General features: G+C 52.9%; 1 protein-coding gene across 1 annotated transcript; it reads left to right on the forward strand.

The window, feature by feature from the left end:
• Positions 1-785: 785 nt before the first annotated feature.
• LOC149521335 (uncharacterized) lies at positions 786-7,553 on the forward strand. Its single transcript, XM_089773782.1, is given in 3 exon segments — positions 786-4,752; positions 5,059-6,021; positions 6,024-7,553. Coding segments are annotated over 3 exon segments (1,335 nt in total). The 5' UTR covers positions 786-4,583; the 3' UTR covers positions 6,227-7,553.
• The last annotated feature ends 17,223 nt before the right edge of the window (positions 7,554-24,776 follow it).

Genomic DNA, 24,776 nt, shown 5'->3' on the forward strand with positions numbered 1-24,776 from the left:
CACCGCGGGGCCGGCGCTGCAGGAGCTGGGTGTGCGGTGCCTGATGCGCGCCCCTTACAGCTGCCATCAGGCCTCCTCCGTCGGTTGGTGCCTGGCTCAGCCATGCCTCTGTCTGGCCCTGGTTAGAACCAAGGGGATTGGTTTGAATGTGTCACTTTCACCCCGGGAGCAGCTCAGCCATGCAAAGGGGCTGCCTGGGGCAGGACATTAGCCCTGGAGGGCAGGGGTGGGTGTGGCAGTGACATCACAAGGGCCTTTTGCAGCCCCTCAGCTTATTGGCTAATGGAGATTGGGAGGTGATGACCTCACAGAGAGTCCATGACAATGGCCAGGTGGGACAGGCTGCAGGGCAGGGGCCATCTCAGAGCCCCCCATGGCTTTGCTGCAGGGAGTCTCCTTGAGAGTTGCCCTTGAGGCCTTTTCGGAGCCTTCTCCTTTCCCACGACTAACTGACCTAGAAGACCGACGTCCCTGTGGAGAAGGGAAGAGCCTCCAAGAAGGGTGGCTCTACCATAGCAGGGGAATTAGCTCAAGTGGTAGAGCGCTTGCTTTGCATGTGAGAGGTAGTGGGATCAATACCCACATTCTCCAGTGGTGGGGACAAGCCCCATTCTCCTTTTTACTGGCAGAGCCAGCCAGGGAGCTAAGTGGGTCCAGTAGCCCCACTTCCTACTTACTCTTCCCAAAAGCCAGCCACGCTGGGGCAGAGAGCTGCTGGACACCAGCCCTCCTGGGCCAGGCAGTGGCAGGAGCACTGGAGGCAGGTTGCAGATGGGGCATATCTTCTGATCCCATGAATCTTAAGATCTCATCCTGCAAACACTCAGCGCAAGTGTTTAATAATAAGCACACGTATTTAATAATAACACCACCATTCAGATGCTTACCTTCACTGATTCTCTGTTTTGGAAAGGGATTATAACATCTCTGTGAGATGAGAGCAATGTTTATGCTGCAAATCTGTGAATGAAGACTAAGGCTTTCAAATACAACAGCCTACATTTGGCCTATGTCCATGTTCAGGCAGGTGAATATGTGGCTTGTTATCAGAAACACTGGGTGCTGAGAACTATATCCCATTGTTGCAGATGCAGTAATCTTGTAACTCAAGCCAGGTGCAGAGAGAAATGAATATGGATTTGGGATCTAAATCCCGTGCGCTATTAATGGAATATCTAGACTAAAACTTTTGTCCACAGTGGTAGAATCTAACACGTGTGTCACGTCACTAGGGACAGAGTGTGGGGAGAATGGGGGTGTGGAAAGGATTAAAGCCCCTTCTGAAATGTCTCCAATTTGCCTTCTCCCCCTGCGAGGCTGCAGAACAGCCATGTCTGTCTCTAGCTCAGCCCCCGGTCTTCAGAGCCAGGGACAGGAAATGGCTGTGGCGGAGCTGGTTAGCTTCCAAGAGGTGGCTGTGTATTTCTCTGAGGAGGAATAGGCTTTGCTGGACCCAGGCCAGAGAGCCCTCTACAGGAATGTGATGCAGGAGAATTATGAGGCTGTGAACTGGCTGAGTAAGGATTCCTGTCCCCTCGGGTATCGGAAGCTGGGTGGGCTCTGGAGTAGCTGGGTTGGGTTTGGTTGAATATCATTCATTGTCTTTGCCCCCAATATCATGAGTATCTGCCCCAATAATCCTGGCTCTTCTGTGAAAGACTGTCCCCTCCATACTGCCTCCCAGGGAAAGCAGGTTGAGGGGCGTAACAGTGGAGCTGCTCTTCCCACAGCTAAGGTCTCAGTGCGCTTCCCCCCTATCTTGCCCATCTTATGCCTTGGCTGGAGGTGTGAGTAGAAGGGCTCAGGCAGGAACAGCAGGTACTAGAGGTCTGGGTCTGGCTCTTGGTCTGTCTGATCTTTGTGCCTGCAGGTTCCCCTTGTGGCAGTGGGCTGAGCCAGTGGAAGGTGGGTGCAGTTCCCTAAGTCCTTTCTGCCTGTAGCTAGTCTCTGTGACATGCTGTTCTTGCCAGTGACAGGGGCTGGATGCTGGGGCTGAGGGAGGGTGGATGAGGCAGTTCACGCTCTGTGAGTATTTTGTCCGAGGTAGCTCTGTAGTAGAGAAACGTGAGCAGAGCTCTCCTTGCATTTCAGGCACAGGTTGGGTTTCCTTTCAAGAGTTCAGCTTTATTCTCTCTGGGGTTCACTTGCTTCTGTGTGCAGTGGAGATAAATCACATCATCTGTGTTGTGTTTTTAGAGTGAAATATTTTCGAGTAGGGACTTTTTCTTCCTGTGTGAATGTCTGGCTTCATGCTCAGGAAACCTGTGTTGAGTTCTCTGGCCGTCACAGTCTTCCTGTGTGACCTTAATCAAGTCCCTTAAACTCTATGTCTGTTTCTAGGCTGGCAAGATTTTGCACAAAAGTGGCTGCTTTTGTGCAAAAACTTGCCAGCTGTCTACACTGGCCGTTTGAATTTGCGCAAGAACACTGACGATCTAATGTATGATTGTCAGCTTTCTTGCGCAAATACACTGATGCTCTCGCTCGGGAAAAAGCCCTCTTGCACAAATGCTTTTGCGCAAGAGGGCCAGTGTAGATAGGTAAAAATTGTTTTGCACAAAAAAGCTCCGATGGCGAAAATGGCCACCAGAGCTTTCTTGCGCCAAACCGTGTCTATATTGACACGGATGCTTTTGCGCAAAAGCATCTGTGCCAATCTAGACGCTCTTTTCCACAAATGCTTTTAACGGAAAAACTTTTCTGTTGAAAGCATTTGTGGAAAATCATTCCAATCTAGACGCAGCCTCTGTGTACAGTCACCTCTCTCTTTAATAGCTATTATAGTGTGTCCCTATTTCTCAGAGCTGGGAAAGATACCTACATTAAAGAGTGATAATGCTTAGCTTCATATGTGCACCCCAATAGCACAGTTGGGTCCTGATTTACACCAGAGTTCCACAGTGCTGCTGTGATCGATAATTTTTCTTCCCACAGCGACTGCAATGCCATTAGAATTTCTGCTAATGCCACAGAGCGTTATGGCTGTTCAGTGTGGCTCTTTCTGGAGCTCTGATGCCAGCAGCACTGTCAGAGCCTGTGGCTTATCCATGCAGCACAGTTCAGGGTTGCTGCTAAGAAAGATTCAGGCTCCATTTGGAGGCTAAGGCACTCAGCCAAGTTTATTGTGAAAAGGAGCAGGATGCTAGTGTCCCAGCTCCTTAGGCACAGTATAGTGAGACTTGTCCCAACCCAATAACAGTACCAATAAGTCAGCAGTGAGAATGCTGCCCCTCAGCCAGCATCAACATGCCCCTGTTGTGACTTCTCATACATTGACACAAACAAGATGTATGTTCCATGTGTTCTACCCCCTTAGCCTCCTGCCTGTTTATTTTGAACAAAACATCCGTATGCATTATCCCCTCATCCCGCTCTTGTGCACAAGGGTCAGTGTCTTTCTGAGCCATCTCTTAGGACTGTTTTTCCAGTTACTGTGGAGATGTGTGTTGATTGGCCTCTTCCTGCTCAGGAATGCGTTTTCCTAGTTAGTTGGTCCCCAGTGTTCCACCATTCTGCCAAAGCCCAGCCTGTTCTAGTTCAAAAAGAATGGACATACACAGCTGCAATAAACCTTTTGCGAAGTGTGCTGGGTGCCACGTCAATGGGAATGTTCTGATGTGATGACTATGATTATCTTATTTAACAGCAGTAGCACAATGATCTCCATGGTCATGTCCCAGGTGGATCTTCTGAACAGAAAATGAAGTTCCAAGAAGGGGTGGGCCAAAGCTGAGGGAAACACACTCACAAGGTATAAAGGTGATAGATTCTGTGCAACCCTGGAGGGGCACCAAATCAAAGGCCAGGCTGGCCACAAGAGCCAGACTGGGAAACCACACAAAGGCTGCTGCTGGCAGAGTAGAATGGAGGTTGCAGAGGGGGAGCTGAGCAACAGTCACAAGCACCAGGGAAGCAGCACGGCCCAGCTCCGCCCTGGCTTGCCCCAACAGAAGCCCAGCGCCACCCTGGGCAGCCATGGGAATGGCAACTGTTGTGGGCAGCTGGCAGGGCCCATCCAGACACAGGCAGTTGGGATCAGGAGTGACAACATAGGCAGGGCGTGAAGCAAGCAGCCAAGGATTCACTTAGATGCTCAGGCAACTTCCTCTGCCTCCTCCTGGCCCAATAGAACATCTGAGCCAAAGATCAGGGCAAGCCCAGCCTACCAGCCAGGGGTTTTGTGGACAGAGACTTGGGGAGTTAGACATCTGCTGGGTCCTTCATCTCCAAGTTCTAGTGACCTGCCATGTGGCAGCTGCTGTCTGAGCCCTACCTGGGGACCTTGGTGTCACACCTTCATGCCCTCACTAGAGCTCCCCTTCTGAGCAGTGTGTTCCTGTCCAACTGTGGGATTCCAGGCGGATGGACCGGGCTGTGAGGGGGTCGGAGTTGTACCCTAAAGAGTGCAGCAGAGCACTTAGCTGCCCTGGGGAATGAGCTGGGCCATTCCGAAGGTGCGGGAGTGATACATCTTTACTGCAGGTGAGTGTGTCCTGGGATCTTGTACCAGCCGGAGCCCAGTCTCTGCAAGGTGGGGAAAGGACTCTGGGTCGGTGACTCGGATCCTGGCTCTGAAAGCAGGAATGGCAAAGACCTTAATGAACAAGATCAGCACTTGGTTTTTTGCTCTTCAAACAGCATTTCCAGTCTCCAAAACTGATGTGATCTCCTGGGTGGAGCAAGAGGAGGAGCTACGGGTCCCAGATCCTCCGAGCTGTGAGGAAGGGGAGATCATCAGCAACACCCAGACAGGTGAGCAATCAGTTAAACTGACTCAGAAACCAATTTCTGTCTCCTTATAGCAGATGTAACTTGTGTGTTTTCATGAAGTCTGACTGACTGCTCAGCTTGTCTTCAACTTCACTAAGAGTGTGGTGGGCGAGGAAAGGCTGGGTTCTCTTCTCTGTGGAAGGGTTGTGAAGGAGGACAACCAACTCAGCTCATGATAATTTGACCATTATTTGAGCGTGTGTCCCCTTTTCTATTCCTCTTTTAGAGTTTCCTTGCAGTTCATCGTGGAGAATAACTCCTGTGTGGATCATTCCTCTATTCCAACAGGTGACGGGACACTGACTGAGAACCATGGAAAGAGTCTTCAGCAGGAAGGACTGGAGCAAGTGTCTCCATGTGGACTATTATTGAGACGATCTCATGGACATGTTTTCCAGATATGTGAGCAAGGAGAGAGCTGTGAGAGTCAGCATAGCCCAGAAAAGCAGCAGGGAAACCATCTAGGAGAGGGACAGGGTAGCTCCAGGAGCACACGGGAGAAAAGAAACACAGAAACTGTCCAACAGGAAATCCCCCATCAACAGTCACCCTGCACGTTTAGTGACTGTGAAACTCTTCCTGAACATCAAAGGGTCCATACGGGAGAGAAGCCCTTCAAGTGCTCTGACTCTGGGAAAAGCTTCAGTGAGCACTCACACTTTACAAACCATCAGAAAATACATACAAGAGACACACCCCATAACTGCTCTGACTGTGGGAAAAACTTCAGTACAAACTCACACTTGGTTATCCATAGGATGGCTCACACAGGAGAGAAGCCTTTCAATTGCTCTGACTGTGGGAAAAGCTTCAGTCAGAAGTCAAACCTTGTTACCCATAGGAAGAGCCACACAGGAGAGAAACCCTTCACTTGCTCTGACTGCGGGAAAAATTTCAGTAGTAGCTCAAGCCTTGTTGCCCATAGGAGGAGCCACACAGGGGAGAAACCTTTCAATTGCTCTGACTGTGAGAAAAGCTTCAGTCAGATTTCACACCTTGTTAGACATAGGAGGACCCACACCGGGGAAAAACCCTTCTACTGCTCTGACTGCGGAAAAAGCTTCAGCAGTAACGGAGAACTTATTGCCCATTGGAGGATCCACACAGGAGAGAAACCTTTCAGTTGCTCTGACTGCGGGAAAAGCTTCCGTAGAAGCTCAAACCTTGTTACCCATAGGAGGAGCCACACAGGAGAGAAACCTTTCCATTGCTCTGACTGTGGACAAAGCTTCAGTATCAGCACAAACCTTGTTGTCATAGGATGACCCACACAGGAGAGAAACCCTTCAGTTGCTCTGACTGTGGGAAAAGCTTCAAAAGAAACTCAGACCTTGTTATCCATAGCAGGATCCACACAGGAGAGAAACCTTACAATTGCTCTGACTGCGGGAAAAGCTTCAGTCAGTGCTCCTGCGTTACTAGCCATCAGGATACATACACGAGAGTCGCCTTATAAAAGCTCTGATTACAGAAAAGGCTTCAAACACAGGTCAGACTTTGTTAAAGATTTGACAGTCCACAGAGGGGAGAGAACCATTCATTTATTCTGACTGTGGGGAAAGCTTCAGTAAGAGCTCAAATCTCCTTAGCCTTTGGAGGACCCACAGAGGAGAGAAACATATACCTTGAATTCCCTTTAAGCTGCCTGGCTAGGTGGCTGTGGTCCCAGGAGACCCCTTGGGGAGGGCCTCCGAGGGTACTGATCTGGCCACTGCCACTCACCTTTCTGCTCTCTGGGGCTTCTCACCAGCCAGTCCTGCTGGGGCAACTCCTTAGTCTCTCCTGGCCAAGGCCCCAGTTGAGATTCCCGCCCCCACCCCCGCCTCTGAGTAGCGGTACTGATGCTGAACCTCTTCAGGTCTGAGGAGAGAGCAGTTTAGTGCCCAGCTTCCTGGGATTGCGCTCCCCAAATGGGATCAAACCCCAAAGAATGGGGTAAGCCCCATTTAGTAATGAAAGGGGGATGTGCCCACGGATTGCTCCCATAGGTAGTAATTGTTTACACTAGGCTTGATAGGAAGTAAAAGTGGTTTTATTAAGTACAAGCTGTAGGAGTTAAGTGGTGATAAGTGAGAACAGGCAGAGCAAACAGATTACAAACTCAAAGGTAACAAAAAATGCTTTGTTAATGCTCCACTGAAACTTCAGTACAAACTTTTACAAACTCCCCCTAAAACCTATTTTCCAGCTGCCCCTACAAACCAGGGCTCTTCCCCACCCTGGGGTCTTTGGCTCCTTCCTTCAGACGCAGCCCAGCCAAAAGATCAAGTCCTCCAGGTGGATGTTATTTCCAAATAACTGCTTGCTGTGTAGACATGCACTGTAATTCCGAAATAAGGCTGCTGTGTAGATGCACCCCAAGGGTCACTGACCAGTGGCCTGGGCTCCCCATACACAGGAATCCCAGTGTGGTTTCTTTGGTCCTAAGTCCGGCATCTGAGGACTGCAGGAAAAAGACCTGGTGTGGACAGGGAAATCCCGATGAACCTCCCGGCAGAGTGTGACTGGTCCCATCTCAGAGCCCTGGTTCCGTCTCTGGGTATAGTTCCTGCTGGGGTTTTCTGGACCACTCCAGATCATTTGTTCATGTGAACTTGTGTTTTTGTTTTAGTACAATGACATATAGAACTTTTTAACTAACACAGACGTAATGAGGCAAGAAATAAAGCAGGTTTAGCCACTGCAGAAGAAAAGGAGTCAGTTGATTTATTTCCTATATTCTGAGGCTTAACAGATTTCCTTATGTTTCACTCTTATAAATGTGAACATGTTGAATAACCTACCCTGTGTTGTGGGTTTTCTCTCTCTATGAAAGCCATCGGGTCATGCACTTTGATCTCTGGTTAGTTAGATGTGCAGACAGCACAACACAAATGAGAACTTACCAGTATAAAAGCGGCGAGGAGTCCTGTGGCACCTTATAGGCTAACTGAAGTGTTGGAGCATAAGCTTTTGTGGGAAAAGACCCACTTGGTCAGATGCATCTGAGGAAGTGGGTCTTTCCCCACAAAAGCTTATGCTCCAGCACTTCAGTTAGTCTATAAGGTGCCACAGGACTCCTTGCCGCTTTTGCAGATTCAGACTAACACGGCTACCCCTCTGATAACTTAGCAGAATGTTCATTGTATTTTAACCATATGCTAGCCTTTGCCACAAGCTCTGTGTGCAGTGTAAGCAATGACAATGGTCAGTATATCTCAGTGGTAGGGCTGGAGCAAAGGAAGATGGGGGGCATGACAGTTGCCCTGACATGGTGACATCCCCCCACCCCCCAGAGATGCCCCTGTCTGTAGGTTTCTAATCTCCCAACCAAAACCCTCCAGGCCAGGTACAGCTGAGCTGGGCCAGCTACAGCCTGGCCACCGGGCTGCTATCTCAGTGCAGACATACCCAGAACGATTCCTTTTGAGTTGGTGTCTCAGGGAGTCTCTCCACTTTCCAGCCCCCCATATGTGATTGCTGCTCTCTGGGGGTGCCTGGGAGAGTTGGGCTGGGGGCAGGGCCGGCCCAAGCCATTCTTGCACCCTGGGCAGCGGGCGCGTGCTGCATGCATGCCTCTGCCCCAGGGTGGCAATCTATGGGGGCACCTGATGCGGCGTCCCTTACCACTTCAATCAGGTGCCTTCATAGGTTGGCGCCCCTGCTAGCCCATGTGTTAATCCGGCCCTGGCTGGGGGTGCAAAGTGCCAGGCTGAGCAGGGTGGGGATGGGGACAAGAGTTTTTGTTTCTCCTTTGCAAATAAAGCAGATGGTTAGTTTCTCCCACTCCTGAGCTATGTCTACACTCGTGGCTTCTTGCACAAGAACGTCTTGTGCAAGGGTTCTTGTGCAAGAAAACATCCACACTGCCATCTGCGAGCTGTGCTTTTGCGCAAGAGCGCCCATGGCAGTGTAGGCGCTCTCTTGCGCAAGAAAGCTCTGATGGTCATTTTAGTCATAGGGCTTTCTTGCACAAGAAATCCCTGCCGAGCATCCACACTGCCCTCTTGAGTAGGGGCTCCTGCGCAAGAGGGCTTACACCAGTTAAAAAAGAGCGTCGCTCTTGTGCAAGAAGCTCTCTCTTACCACGCGGTACTGTAAATTTCCTTGAGCAAGAGCAGGCAGGCAGTGTGGGGACACTGCCGATTCTTGCCCAAGAACGGCTGTACTTGTGCAAGAAGCCACGAGTGTAGACTTAGCCCTGGTGTCCTTTGTTCTGCAGTAACTGGCTCCCACCATCCCATGGCTGCTACCGGAGATCCCCAGCTGGGAACCCTTCTTCTGGAGGCTGGTGCTTGTGCCATTCTATGCAGGAAATCCAGGGCCGGATTAAGGCATGGGCTAGCCGGGCAGCTGCCTGGGGCACCTGATATAAGGGGTGCTGTGCAACCCTTACAGCTGATAACTGCCATCAGGCACCACGCGCCCGTATTGCAAGCTGCAGCAGCTCCCACCAGTCACCCTACAGCGGCCACCAGAGACAGGGGCCGTGTTAACCCCCACAGCACTGGCCAGCAGCTACGGCTCTCTGCTCTCTGTGGCACCAGGCTGAGCACCAGCGGCGGCCGGGCAAGGCACATGCCTCCTGCCGCCGCCAGCTCCGTGCGCCCTCTCCCACATTCCGGGCAAGGGCTGGGCCATGCATGCGCCCTTCCCCAACGCAGGGCACAATTAACCTGACTACCCAGGGTGCCAGAATGGCTCTGTCTGGCCCTGAGGAAACCCCCTTCGAGGGGGAAGCAGGGATGTTGCTGTGGTGTCCCTGAGAACAGTCAACCCACTCATCTGTTGACCCAGGGGACAGCAGCCTGTGGCCAGCAGCACCCTTCCCCCCATGGCACAGCCAAGCTCGGCCTGCTCCCGGTGGCACCAGGCTGAGCACCAGCAGCGGTGGCTGGGCAAGGCACATATCTCATGCCACCGCCAGCTCTGTGCACCCTCCCCACGTTCCGGGGCGGGGCTGGGCTGGGCCATTCATGCGCCCTTCCCCTACCCAGGGTGCCAGAATGGCTCAGTCTGGCCCTGAGGAAACCCCCTCCGAGGGGGAAGTAGGGATGTTGCTGTGGTGTCCCTGAGAACAGTCAACCCACTCATCTGTTGACCCAGCGGGCAGCAGCCTGTGGCTCATTTCCCCTTCTTCACCTGGGTGGGGACATGGTTGGGAGTGAGGGTGTCCTGTTTCTCAGGGAGCTCTGACCAGTGGGCTGGGACCGGGCTTGGCAGAAATCTTTCCCAGAGACACACAGGCTGGAGAGATGTTTGTGGGGAAGCATTTTGTAAATGTCGATGGATGTAAACGGTTCCTGCAAGTGGGGGGTTTGAAGCTTTCATTGAAAAATTTCCTCTTCCTTTTGTTTCTGCTCCGTGGTATTATCCCATTTGTCTGCCATGCAAAGGGTCTGTGTCAAACCCAGGCGGAAAGAGCCCCCCTCTTTCTCCATTCAATTCCTTCTCTGCACCCTCAGGCCCACTCCTGTCTCTCACACAGCCCAGCTGCTTTGCCTTCTGCCCCGGTGTGTACCCTTCCCTGGCACTGTAATACCATGGGAAGGGATCCTTTGCCAGCTTCTTAACTAGTAGCTCATTTAGGGCATGTTTACACAGCAAGGCAAAAGTCAAACTAAGATACACAACCTCGGGTACTTGTTTGTGTAGCTGAAGTCAAAATAGCTTAACTTGGCTTTTGGCGCTATTGACAGGAAGAGACCTTTCCCTTTGACTTCCCTTACTCTTCATGATATGGGGGTTACTGGAGTCAGAGTAGGAAGTCTGCTAACTTCTACTTAATTAGAAATAACAGCTTGCTGTGTAGACAGGCACTTTATTTCCAAATAACACTCAAATGTAGACGTGCTCTTATTGTCCCATCACAGAGCTGATGCTGAAGGACAGGAAGCTACAGAGTGCTGAAAGGGAGCAATCAGATACTGAGAGGGGTTTTTTTCCCCCTTCTTTCTTGGTTGGGGGAATTTGTTTCTGCTCTCCTATGAGGCTGGAAATGTCAGTTAGTGTCCTTTCTCCTGGGTTCTATTAGAGAAATCAGAGACTTTTCCCTACCTGAGAGCTCAAGAAAACTAAGACTGAATTGCCTTGTATGCAAAGAATGTAACTGACAGGAGGGTATTGTTTAGCATGGGGCTTGAACATATCACTCTGAAATTAAGAGTCACATACTCTACCAACTGAGCTAGCCACTCTGTGTGCAGTGTCCCTCCCGCAATACCCTGTCACAGAATAGAGGATCAGCGTGTTCTCAAATGCTTGATTCAAGGCTCTGTCCTGTCCCCAGTGGGGTGCTCTGGTCTGTGTGGGGAGGCCTAGGCACACTGGCCTTTTTTACCACAAGAATGGCTCCATTTCAGTCTCTCAGGTAACAGGAGAAGAGTCCGTAGCAGCAAGGGAAGGTCCCCTGAGTGAAACCAGGCAGAAACGCCATGTCTCACGTTCTGCAGCAACCCTTTCTGCCCTGGCAGGCGTTGTCCCTTCTCCCACTGGCCTGGGCCTGGCATCCCTCTCCTCCCAGCACCACAGAAAGCCCCTTGGTGTGAGCCTGGGAAAGCTAGAGGCCTCAGGCCTGTTGCCCCCGAGACGCTTGTGCCTTGGCCTCCTCTGCCCATGGCGGCCGGCTCTCCTGGCTGCCCCGTGTGCGCTACTGGCCAAAGGAGGCAGCAAGGCAGGAGTGGGAAGAAGAAGCAAGTCCCACTGAGGCCGACAGCTCGGGCTTAAGCCTCCAGCCCCAGCACAAAACCTTCAGCCCGGCCTCTGTTGCTCCCTCCTCAGAAGGGAGGAGGAAGCCCTGTTGTCTCAGGCCGGGGGAGGTGACAGGAGGCCTCCTCTCACAGCCTTACGCTTTGCTTCCATGCTGGCTAGGGTTGCCAGGTGTCCAGTTCTGAACCGGACTGTCCAGAATTTGAGCTTTCTGTTCAGGAAACAAACTGAGAAAGTGTAAATGAGGAAATAGAAATGTCGGGTATTTTCTAAATAAGCTGTAATGTAGATTGTGAGGTGGTGTCAAGTGAGTCCAGTATTTCTGTGGAACCCTCTGGCAACCCTAATGCCGTCAATCGCAGGGGCCAGGGAGCTCCCAGGCTGGTCGCAGCCTCAGCCACTTCCTGCTTCTTGGCCCCCGCCCAGGCAGTCTAGGTGGGTCTCTATGGGGCCCCGAGACATTTGTTTTGCTGTTGTCCAGGTGCAGGGGGCCCAGATTCTGCAACACTCACAGGCCCCACAGGAGGGGTCTGGTTTGATGCTTCACCCCACAGCCTGGCAACAAGCCCCCAAACTTCCCCTGTGTTCTGAGAGCCCCGTTTGCTGTGTGAATTCTGTGGGGCAGGTTATGTCAGGCTTAGGCACAAGCAGAGTTCAGAACCAACCCACAAGTAAGTACCCGCTCAAGAGGATTGAGCAGTGTCCTTTGCCAGCAATGTAAATCCAGCCATATAAGTGTCCCACTCATGTGCCCAAACTTTCTCTGAACCTCACTCACAGTTGCTGCCCTTGCTCAGGGCAGATAAGATCTCAGGGGTGGTTTTCAGTCCCGGGAACTCCAACCCAAACCCTGAGACCCAGGAGTTTATAATCGAGAGGATCAATGTTTGCTTCACTTTTCCCTCCCCCCAGCAACACTAAATCTCAAGGTAAATTCTACAGTCCCAGCGGCTGGGGGAGATGTGCATGTTAGAGCCTCTGCCCATTGAGCTGTAGCCTTCTGTGCCCAGGGAGCCAGACACCGCCAGGGCTGGAGGGAAATGGGGAATGGCTGCTCTTTGGGAGTCAAAGGTGTTGTCTGGGACCATAGAGTAAAACAGTTTCACCTGCCTTCCACAGGAGGGCATCATGGCTTAGCTGGCTAAAGCACTTGCCTAGTAAACAGAAGATCTTGGGTTCAACTCCCCCTGGTACTTTGCTGTAGCCTTTGCTCACATTTTCTTATGTCTTCCTGGGACACAGAGGAGTCCTCCCCTGGCCACCCATGGGACTGCTGGTACAGGAAAAGGCTGATTGGGGAGGAACGTTGGGAAGAAGGAAAACCCAAGGCTGGAGCGGGTACCGAGGCTACTGTGACTGGTACTGGCAAGCTGGGACAGAAAAGGCAGCAGCACGTGTCCTTGTGATTCCCTCGGGTGCGTGGGGGTCAGCGCCCAGAGATCCTGCAAGTGCAAAGCTCCTACAGCAATAGCAAGTGCTCCAGTGGTGCAAAAGGCCAGTGCACAGTACTTATAAGGCAGTTCTTGTGGGAGACATGCTGGGGTTGTGAGTTCAAAACTCACCTGGAGGAGTGGCTTTTAATTCTTGCTGCTCTGGCCCCTTCCAGTGAACGCTGGGGGAGCTGAGATTCCAGCTCAGAGGAGGGTCTTTGTTGCCCATTTTCTCCCCTTAGTCCCATCAGCAGCCACCTTCCCTTTCAGCCACTGGAGAAGCTCATGAACAGAGACAAGCTACTTTGTTCCATTTCCCACTTCTTTTCCTGGGCTGACCCAGTGGCTGAAAGGGGCTGCGGCTGCTGAGGGGGGTGGGGAAGATGTGCAACAAAACCCTGGCCACCCAGCATTCACTCTGATGAGGCTATAATGTGTGAAGTGGGAATTTTCACTGATCCCTTCCTTTGGGGTGGAATCCCAGCTCTCCCAGAGTTCACTGCAAGGCATGGGGTCCCAAACTGGGGGGGAGGGATGACCCCCAGAGGGGGCATGAAGAAATTTCAGGGGGGCATGAGGTGACCCAGCCCTCCTCCCATCAAGTTGTTTTTTTTTTTTTTTTTTTGCTCAACAGTTTTACTGCTATTTTGGATAGTTGCTCAGAGCTCTTGAGACAGTTGCTAAAGTAGCTCAGTTGTGAGCACATTAGATTGAAAATCTAAAGGTCCCTGGTTCAATCCCTGGTGTTGGCAGAAGCCTTTGCCAATATAGCTTAGTATGTTTTGGCATCTCTGTTAAGCAAACATCTGCAATCAGAGTTCAAAGGCTGAACCAAGAGGCCCAGAATTACATCATAAAGATGATGATATTTCAGGGTTAGAAACTGGAGAGGGGATTTCATGACACCTCAGAGGTTGTTGACACAGGAGAACAGAGCTCTTGGCTTCAGCTGCTCCCAGCCTTGCATCTCTGTTTTTAATTCCATGCCCCCAGAAAGGAACAGTAACAGAGGCTTCCTCGGACTAATTCTGAGGCTTCCCCATACTGAGGACATGCTATTTCTATTTTCTTAGACTGAAAGTTAGTAAGTCGATTTAAGCAATTTCAAAATAGTTTCCGAGTATAGACATGCCCTTATAGTCCTGGTCTTCACAACATCCTCTGGCAAGGAGTTCCATAGGCTGACTGTGCATTGTGTGAAGAAATACTTCCTTTTGTTTGTTTTCAACCTGCTAATATCATGGTGCACCCTTAGTTCTTCTATTATGGGAACAAGAAAAATACCTTTGCTTATTTACAGTCTCAACAACTGCCATGATGTATAGACCTCTATCTTATCTCCACTTTGTCTCCACTTTTCTAAGGTGAAAAGTCCCAACCTTTCCTCATATGGCAGCTGATCCAAACTTTCATAATTTTTGTTGTGCTTTTCTGGACTGTTTCCAATGCCAATGGCAGCTGCCTGCCTGAAGCCCTCCCCCCTCCACTCAGGCTCTTATTCCTCCAGGCACCTGACACCTGCAGCCTGTGCAGGAAAGGAGCTACCTGGGAAATGTGCTGGGCTGCTGGCCTGGGCTCAGCCAGGTGAGTCTCCCAGTCAGAGCCTGCCTCTGGCACCCCAGCCCCTCCCTTCCCTCAGTCCGTTGCCCCTTCCCATGATGAAAGAGCAAAGACTTGGCAGAATTCATGAATATAGAGGAGGCTATTTTCCTTGACTGGGAGCCCAGCCCCGGCCGCAGCAGTGGAAGTGCTCAATCCTAGCCACTCGACAGACACAAACCTGCAGTGTTGGCTCAGCTACACTAGTCATTCCCAGGCCACTTTCTCTCCCTTTCAGGACGTGGGTCCATTCTCGGAGAAGGAGCGTGATGCCGGCGTATTTTGTAGCTCCAGGCTTTACCAGAAGATGCTCCCCAGCACTTCTCCCCTGGCTGCACCCTCAGGGCCGGAGACGTGGACATGCCCCTCTGCATCGTGGGGGATGCTGCCTGCCCTTTGCTCCTGGGCTGATAAAGCCCTAGACAAGACACATTGCCTAAAGTCAGGAACGTTCCCCAGGCAGGCTCAGCTGGGCCCGCATTGGTGTGGAGGTGCCTTCGGGCCCCTCAAAGGGAGATTCCGCTGTCTGCTCCCCTGGCTGGACCTTGGCAAGTCCAACGTCCCCCAAGTGGTGGTGGCCTGCGGTGCCTCCAGAATAGTTGTGAGCACAAGGGAGAGACGTTCCTGCCAGGGTGGGGGCCAGAGGCTGAGCAGCTCGCAAGAGCCCTTCAGCAGCAGCACACGGCTGCCATCCAGCAGGCCCATCCGGGGGCTTGTGCATCCGAGAGGCCCTGAGGGAGAGTTCCAGACAAGGACACCTGTGAGACTTTCCCCTGGGTGTCCCCACAAGGGGCCTCTGTATTGCCCCTCTGTGCCTCTCCCCCCCGCCCCACACACACACCCTTCCCCTGCCCGCCCTTTCCGCTCCCGCATCCTCTGCTGCTAAAACGAATAGGACTTTACCCTGCTGAAAGAACAAATTCTCTGGTTTTTATGTGGGGAATGTAGAACTGGGGAGGGGCTTTGGAAAGAACCTGGAAAAGAGGAGGAGGCTGGTGGAAAGGGGAAGGTGGGGCTCAGGGATGAGGCTGGGACTAGCACTGACTCGGGTGCTCCTACTGCCTCATACTCAGGGAGCTCAGCAGCCATGGGGTGGCTCCAGGGGGGGAAGCTGGAGGAGGAGGGGCAGGTGAGGGTTCAGGAGGGGACTTGAACAGGAGATAATTTGGGTTTGGGTTGGGGGAGCTGCGGGGCTATTGAAGCAGGTAACCAGGTGGTTGGCACCAGCGCTGTGGGCTGGGCACACGCTCTAACCCTCCTGGACATATTGAGCCTCCCTCTGTGCCTTGTGCTGGGGAGCCTGCCCCCCACAGGGAGCCTTGGGGCAGCCACTGCTACAGCAGGAATTTGGGCATCAGGTCACCCCACTGGGGACAATGGAGGGAAGAGAAGAGTTTTCCCTGCTATTGGGAGAAGCTGGCCAGGACAAGGCCCTTTTAGACTCTGGGTCTGCGCAGGCTGGCGCCTCCTCCTACCAGTTCTCTGGCCTGAGTCCTGCAAACCCCTCAGCCTTTTGCTTGTTTCTGCTTCCCTGTCCATAGCAGGAGGCAAAATCAGGGCAAGTCAACAAAACAAACAACCCCATGGCAGTTATGGGGCTTGAACCCATGACCTTGGCATTATTAGCACCACACTCTAACCAACTGAGCTAGCCAGCCACATGTAAGTGAAAGGTCACAAGTGGCCCTTTCAAGGAAGGCACCTCAGACAGTTGCAGCGACATCTCTGCAGCTGCCAAGGGCTCTTCGCTGACAGGGCCACTGGCGACTCACTGTGACATGCGCTGGCTAGTCCAGCTGGGTTTGAGGGTTGGTCCAGGTGGCTGGCGGCCGGCAGACCCAGAGCAAAGAGGCAGACGGAATCTCTTGCTGCCAGCACCTTGCCTCCCAGCTTCTTCCCTGCCAGCAGCAGCCACAGCCCCTGTCGGCCCCTGGGTCAGCCTGAGAAGGGAGGCAGGAATGGGGCCTCAGATTGTAGGGTTCCGAGTCCTGAGCACTGCCCTTGACACCAACCACCCCTCACTCAACTGGGCCAAACTGGGGTGGGTATTGATTCCAATGCCTTTTGCATGCTAAGCAAGAACTCTACCATTTGAGCTATTTCCCCTACTGTAACAAGAAAGGCCCTCTTGGAGGCTCTGCCCTTCTCCACGGGGACGTCTGCTTTCTAGGTCAGCTAGTCAAGAGAAAGGAGAAGGCTCCAACGAGGCTCCTCCTCACACTTGTGCTTGTGACCCTCATTCTCTCTCTGGCCTCAAGGGCAGATCTCCAGAAAGAGACTCCCTGCAGCAAAGCCATGGGGGGCTCTGAGACTCCTTGCAGCAAAGTCTCTGAGGTTTCTGCTGCCCTGCAGCCTGTCCCACCTGGCCATTGTCATGGACTCTCTGTGAGGTCATCACCTCCCAGCCTCCTTTAGCCAATAAGCTGAGGGGCTGCAAAAGGCCCTTGTGATGTCACTGCCACACCCACCCGTGCCCTCCGGGGCTAATGTCCTGCCCCAGGCAGCCCCTTTGCATGGCTGAGCTGCTCCCAGGGGTGAAAGTGACACATTTCTTACAGGGACTGTTCTATTGGGCACCATCCCTTGGGCCAGGGGGGAAGTTCAAGGCAGGAAGTTGGGGGAGGGTTTGTGATAGGACAGTACCTGTAAGAAATTACAGTGTGGAGATTGGGAGGCTCAAGGCAGGGATTTGGGAAGCGTGTGAGTGGGGTGGGGGAATCAGTGCAGGGGTGAAGATGTGGGAGGATACAGAAGTCAGGACACAGGATTAGGGATGTGGGCGGGGTGCTTGGGGCTGGAATTGAGTGTTGAGGGGATCAATGGACTAGAATCCTTCTCTGGGCTTCCCGAGGCCCTTTAACACACAAGGGCTACGTCTAGACTGGCATGATTTTCGACAAATGCTTTTAACGGAAAAGTTTTCTGTTTAAAGCATTTTCAGAACAGAGCATCTAGATTGGCACGGAGGCTTTTCCGCAAAAGCACTTTTTGCAGAAAAGCTTCTGTGCCAATCTAAAAGCTCTTTTCTGCCAAAAAAGCCCCGATTGCCATTTTCGCAATCGGGGCTTTTTTGCGGAAAACAAATCTGAGCTGTCTACACTGGCCCTTTTGCGCAAAAGGACTTTTGCCTGAATGGGAGCAGCATAGTATTTCCGCAAGAACACAAGAACACTGACAATCTTACATGACATCGTCAGTGCTTTTGCGGAAATTCAAGCGGCCAGTGTAGACAGCTGGCAAGTTTTTCCAGAAAAGTGGCTGATTTTCAGGAAAAATTGGCCAGTCTAGACACAGCCAAGGGCTTTGTCTGCAGCACACTGAGGCGCGGAACCCCTGAGCAAGTGACATGAAATATCCGTAGTGTGGATGCTCCACTGCTGCTATTTCGAACACACTCCTCCCCAGAGCCACTGAAAATCATTACTGCCCTGTGCTTCCTGGGGCTCTAAATCAACACAGAGCACGTCCCCATTAGATCGCTGGCAGAGGGGCCACTGACAGGCAAGAGAACTGAGGGGTTTTCTGATGGCAGCAAACCTCTTTCTACAAGGAAGAAGCCTTTTCTCTAAAGAAGCGTTTTCAGGGAAAGGCGAGTGTGGACACGGAAGAGGGAGTTCTTTGCAAAGAAGAGGCCTTCAGGAAATAGCACAGGTGCCCTGGTGGCCACTCCAGCCACAGTAATCACAACTGAAATTCAAGACAGCGCCCATCAACATTGACATTATCTTTCCAAAAAGCAGCTCAGTTTTTCAATGCACTTTTGCTGTGTAGACGTTCTCTTTCAAAATAAGCATTTCCAGAAGATCTCCTCCAGAGGCCGTATGTTTGCTCCACCCCCATTTTCACTGGCTTGCTTATCTGTGAGCACACAGCCCCCTCACAGAGACTCATAGGCCCTGGTGACCAGCCCTGTGCATCTTTCCTTACTCCCAGACTCAAGGGGTTGCCTGTTCTGTAGGAGCAGATGCTAAAGTGACTTTCGTGCAATTTGAGCCTACAGCCTTTACCTGCCTGGCCTGGCACCCACTGAGCACTGCAGCTTAGAAATCCAACAGACTTTTCCTTCTGCCAAAGAACCCCATGTGCTAGGTGAGCCCACATCTCCTCTCTGTGTCTGACGGGGGAGGGGTCACGAGTCCGTTAGCCTCCTGGCTTGCTCTGCCTGTGAAAAAAGGAAGATGCCCTGGAGATTGAGGTTACCGATCCCACATGCAAAGTGAGCACTCCCCTGCGATTAGACATTTATTCTAGGCCACCCATCTCCCTCCAGAGTCCACAGTGTCCCTGCAGCTGCCTGTGGCTCTCCTCTGATAGGGCCACTAACGACTCCCTTTGCTGTGGGCTGGTCCATTCAGCCACTTAGCAGTTGGGGCTAATAGCATTAAGTTGTTGGGCTCAATCCCTTGGTGAGTGACGGGGCAGAGGGGGAGCAGCTCACACATGCCAAGGGGCTGGCCAGGGGCAGGACATGAGCCTGCAAGGCAGCAGTGACATCACAAGGAATTTTTGCAGCACCTCAGCTCATTGGTTGGGAGGCAGTGACCTCACAGAGGGACCATGGCAACAGCCAGGTGGGACAGGCTGCAGCAATCTCCAAGACCCCCATGGCCTGGCTGCCTGGAATCTCCTTTGTGAGGTTTCCCCTTGAGGGCAGAAGGGATTGAGGGTCCCAGCTGGGAGTGTCTCTGTGGAGATTTCCCCTTTCCCAGGCTGCAGTGGGAGGGGCTGGGGCAGGCAGGGGTACAGGAGAGGCTGGCACTGAACTTCTGGGAGAGGCAAGAGAGAAGGCTTCAAACACCCAATAAGAATGGGATTTGAACCCACGCGTACAGAGCACAATAGATTAGCAGTCCATCGCCTTAACCACTCGGCCACCTCATCTGAGTTATTCAAGGCTCTGTCAAACCACCTGAAGTCAGCTCTTCAGAGAACTTTTGTGACAATTGCTGGCTGGCCGGGGACACCCAGGGCTGGAAGGTTTTGCCTTTTCACAATGTTCCCTGCGCTGTTGTACAAAGCTCAGTGCTGGTAACAAACCCAATCACCCCCAGGCTACATCTATCCTGCAGACTTCTTGTGCAAGAACTGTTTTGTGCAAGAATTCTTGTGCAAAAGGTCTTGCGCAACAATGTGTCCATGCTGCCATGTGCTTTTGCACAAGAGAAATGCTTTTCTGCAAGAGCGTCCCTGGAAGCGTGGACTCTCTCCTGCCTAGAAAGCTCTGATGGCCATTTTAGCTTTAGGGCTTTCTTGAGAAAGAAACCCCTGTTCCCCGTCCACACTGCTTCCTTGTGGACGAGTTCTTGAACAAGAGGGCTTATTCCTCATGGGGAGAGCAATAACTGTTACTCAAGAAGCCCCATTTTCTGATGCAGTGTAGATGCTCTGGAACTTTTTGAACAGCTGCTCTTGCGCAAAAAGCCTGCAGTGTAGACGTAGCCCTGCAGTGTAGACACAGCCTGAGAGAGACAAGGAAAGGAAGTGGCCATGGCCTCCCTGCAGCAGCCTAGTCCTCTTAAAATAAGGGATAAGGGATCTTTCAGAAAGGGCTTTATTTTCCGAAAGATCCACGTCTAGACTGGTGCTTTTTTCCGGCAAAGCTCCGTGCCGAAAAAAAGTGGCAGCCATTTTTATGCTAATGAAGCGGGGGAGATTTAAATCCCCGCTTCATTAGCAATTGCAATACGTCTAATCTGCATCCCTTTTACGAAAAAGGGATGCAATCTAGACATAGCTGCTGAGTGTGGCTCTGGGCTAGGGAACAGGGCTGTGTCATTCCCTATGGGAGTGGGAGGCCCCCGGAGCCCAGAGCGAGTGGACTCCCCAAGGGGCGCCAAAGGGTTAGCAACTGAATATTTGCCCAAGCTTAAGTGCAGCAGCAGAAAACCCTTTCAAGTGTGTTTCTGTGGTGTAGTGGTTATCACATTTTCCTAACACACAAAAGGTCCGTGGTTCAAAGCCAGACAGAAACACAGTGTCTTCCCTTATTGCGGTGCCCACAAGGCAGTTCCAGGGCCTGCCCCCAGCTGCGGGGATGTGTGGCATGTGTGCTGGCTTTCAGGAGCATGTGGGAGACAACTTAGCAGGTTAGGCTGAGATAGGAGGAGGCAGGGCTGGGGCTGAGACTTCTTAGCAGTGCCTTGATTGGGAGCAGGTCATTGTGGCCACACAGTCCAGGGCCTACCCCGGAAGTGCCACTACTGTGGCTGTCGCCTTTGGTGCAAGTGGACACAAAGCCACATAATGTCCCGCCTCATGCCCAGAGCCCAGCCACCCCATTCCCTTCGCTTTCTTCCCACCCAGCACCCACAGCTTCCTTTGACACCCTCCCGTGTCCCTGCTCCCCCACCCTGCTCCTTCATCCACGTTCCTTCTGCACCCTTTCTCCTGGCCACACATGGCTCCTTGGCACTTCTGAAGCGAGGCCCTGCAAGGAGCCACCAGGCAGGAACCAGCCCTTGGAGCTCAGCTTGCACCGGATCTGGTAGTTTCCCAGCACATCTCACCTGGGAAGAGGTGACTTGTTCTCCTTCCTTCTTACCTTACGTCTCCGTTCCCTCCAAAGGTCTCCGCTGCCTCGGGACCCGCCTCCTCAGGGCGCTGCCCCTCTGCCACTGGGCTGGGAGTGGGAGACTCCACAGTCTCTGCACTTGGGCTGAGAAGTCTCACGGGGACTCGTCTGTTGATGGGTTAGTCAACCCGATGGCCAGCCGGATCCATTCCGTAGTGCTGCCCGAGAGGGAGCTTTACAAGTGCCCAGTGTCCATTGGTATTTTCTGGGGCTCTGTGTAGGGGATTGGGCTTGGCCATCTTTTCCACGGGAAATGCCTCTTCTTTGGAACAGCAGCTCCCAGGAGTTCATGGAACTTCTTCTTCTCAGCTTGGGAAAGGGACAACTCACGGGTGATGGGAAAGATATTTGTGCTGTGAAAACAGCAGGGTCCCCAGGAAAACTGGTAAATAATCCTAGTGCCCAGGCCTGATGTTACCTGCCCCCACACAATTCACACGGCAAACCTGGCTTCCAGAGCACAGGGGGAGTTTGGGGGCTTATTGCTGGGCTGTGGGGTGAAGCAGAAAACCAGCCTCCTCCTGTGGGGCCTGTGAGTGTTGCTGAACCTGGGCCCCTGTGTCTGGACAATGGCAAACAAAAGGTCTGGGGGCCACTCAGAGACCCCCGCTGGGCTGAGCAGGAAGTGGCTGGGACTTTGCTTTGTCTTTGCCTGTGGGCTTGTCTGTCTGCAGCCTGGAAACCTCCTGGCTCCTGAGACCACTGGTCTGGATGGAGCGTTACAGAAGTCAGAAGAATAGAATTGCTGTGTAGACACTGACATTGTTATTTTAGAATAATGGCCATTATTCCCAAGTAACACTGCTGTGTAGATGCAGCCTAAGAGAAATGCTGAGCAAGGGCTCCTGCAATGTCAGGGGAGATGGGGAAAATGAGGTCACATCTCTAGATATAAAGCACATGATGTGTCAGGAGTGGGATTTGAACCCATACCTCCATTTGGAGACCAGAACACCCAGCTATGGGAAAAACACATCCTTGCGTCTGGTGCTTTAGACCACTCGGCCATCCTTACACAGCTGCAAACCTCTCTAATGGCAGTTTTCTTACATGTGTGAGTTGCTCAGGGAGGCAGCAGGAGCACCTCTCTTTCCCCACCTAATAGCCACTCTACAGCACAGCTGGGTTTATCCCCACTCACCCTCATCTACCGTTGTGGGGTGTTTTTCAAGGAGCTGACAAGAAGCAGAAGAGGGGAAAACCGCTGGCCGGCAGAACTGGGGCTTGGGATTCTCCTGTGCCAGGGAGTCTGTGTCACGGCCCTTGGGGATCCTAAGCTGGGTGGCTCCTGGGCTTGTTGGCTCCATACCAGGGGTGTCTCCTCTGCAGGGCGATGCTTGTTCCCGGGCTAACGCTTATCCCTGGGACACACTTTGTGCAGGGACCGTTGGTCTTTGTGCCACAGTACGTGTCTGGGACGTGGGAGTGAGGAACCTGCCTCAAATAGACACGTATCCGCCCCCCGCAGTGAGACCCTGGAGACCTGGCTTTGACTGGTGCCTGGCACGTGGGGAATTAGATCTAGGGGGAGATTTCTAGAGCCCCACAACAGCTGCTCCTCGCATGCAGATGTGCACATCTGTCTGGGGTTACTGGGCACCCGGCCTGCTTTCTGTCCCTGCCAACCTGGGCAAAGTGGCATCACTGGCTCAGGGGTGCCTCTCCTCAGTGCACTGCAGAGAAAGCCCTTGTGTGTTAAAGAGCCTCAGGGAGCCCAGAGCAGAGGGAGCTGGGATTCTAGTCCCATTGATCCCCTTAACACACACACAGTCCCAGGCTCAAGCCCCCCCACATCCCTAATCCTGTGCCCTGACTTCTCTACCCTTCCACATCCTCACCCCTGTCCTGAGCCCCACCCCCAACACACAATCCCCAGATCCCTGCCTTGAGCCTCTCACACTCCACTCCACACTGTAATTTTTTACAGGTACTGTCCTATCACAGCCCCTCCCCCAACTTCCTGCTTTAACCCTCATCCCCGCCCAAGGGGTAGTGCCCAATAGAACAGGCCCTGTAAGAAATGTGTCACTTTCACCCCTGGGAGCAGCTCAGCCATGCAAAGGGGCTGCCTAGGGCAGGACATTAGCCCTGGAGGGCAGGGGTGGGTGTGGCAGTGACATCACAAGGGCCTTTTGCAGCCCCTCAGCTTATTGGCTAAAGGAGGCTGGGAGGTGATGACCTCACAGAGAGTCCATGACAATGGCCAGGTGGGACAGGCTGCAGGGCAGCGGAAACCTCAGAGACTTTGCTGCAGGGAGTCTCAGAGCCCCCCATGGCTTTGCTGCAGGGAGTCTCCTTCTGGAGATCTGCCCTTGAGGCCAGAGATAGAATGAGGGTCACAAGCACGAGTGTGAGGAGGAGCCTCCTTGGAGCCTTCTCCTTTCCCTCGACTAGCTGACCTAGAAGACAGACATCCCTGTGGAGAAGGGAAGAGCCTCCAAGAGGGACTATATTGATACAGTAGGGGAATTAACTCAAGTGGTAGAGCGCTCGCTTAGCATGCGAGAAGCAGTGGGATCAATACCCACATTCTCCACTAATGGGAAAAACACCCATTTTTCTTCTCACAAAGGTAGAGCCAGCCAGGGGGCTAGGTGTCTCCAGTGGCCCCTCCCTCTTCCTACTTTGTCTCCCCAAAAGCCAGCCATTCCTGGGCAGCAAGCTGCTGGGACTCAGCCTCCCATTGCCTGGCAGTGACAGAAGCAGTGGAGACAGGCCCGAGGGAGCAGAGTTGCCCCACTGGGAAAGTGCCGGCTACACAGGAGAGAGGCAGCGGCTCCCTCCACATGGTCTCCAGCCGGCTCCCTGGGGGTGGGGCCTTGCCTGCCTCCTTGCTGGCCTAACAAGAGAGCTCTTTGCCCCGCCTCCATGCTCCTCCTCACACAGCTGATTGTCTGGCTGAGAATGCCACTCAAGGGCACAATGGCTCAGCTCCCTGGCATGCACTGAGTGATGGAGCAGACTGATGGGAGGTGTCGGTGGAGCAGGTCACCAGCCCAGCCTCGTCTCCTGTCACTGGAGAGATGGCCCTGTGCATCCCAGAGTATCCCAGTGATGCTCCTCACAGCCCAGAAAAGGAAGGGGGCTCTGGGTAGAAGGAAACCAAGTAAAGCAGGTCCCAGTGGGCATGAACTGGGGCCCCAGTTTGGCCCAGTTGATTGAGGGGTGGTTGGTGTCAAGGGCAGCGCTTAGGACTCAGAACCCTGCAAAATGAGGCCCCTTTCCTGCCTCCCTTTCCGGGCTGACCCAGTGGCCGAAAGGGGCTGTGGCTGCTGCTGGCAGGGAAGAAGCTGGGAGGCAAGGTGCTGGCAGCAAGAGATTCCTGCTGCCTCTTTGCCCTGGGTCTGCCGGCCGCCAGCCACCTTGACCAACCCTCAAACCAGCTGGACTAGCCAGTGGACATCACAGTGAGTCGCTAGTGGCCCTGTCAGAGAAGAGCCCTTGGCAGCTGTAGAGACGTCCCTGCAGCTCCCTGAGGTGCCTTTCTTGAAAGGGCCACTGGTGTGATGCTCTTTTGTAGGCCGGCTAGTTCAGTTGGCTGGAGCGTGATGCTAATAACATCAAGGTCAGGGGTTCATGCTGGCCACTGGAGGGTTTGGTTTGGTGACTTCCCTTCCTTTAGCTGCCTGCTATGGACAGGGAAGCAGAAACAAGCAAAAGGCTGAGAGCTTTGCAGGAAGCAGGGCAGAGATCTGGTAGTGGGAGGCTCCAGCCTGCAC

The sequence above is a fragment of the Pelodiscus sinensis genome, chromosome 28 (assembly GCF_052426305.1).
Source record: "Pelodiscus sinensis isolate ZL-2025 chromosome 28, ASM5242630v1, whole genome shotgun sequence".
In the NCBI taxonomy this organism is placed as follows: domain Eukaryota; kingdom Metazoa; phylum Chordata; order Testudines; family Trionychidae; genus Pelodiscus; species Pelodiscus sinensis.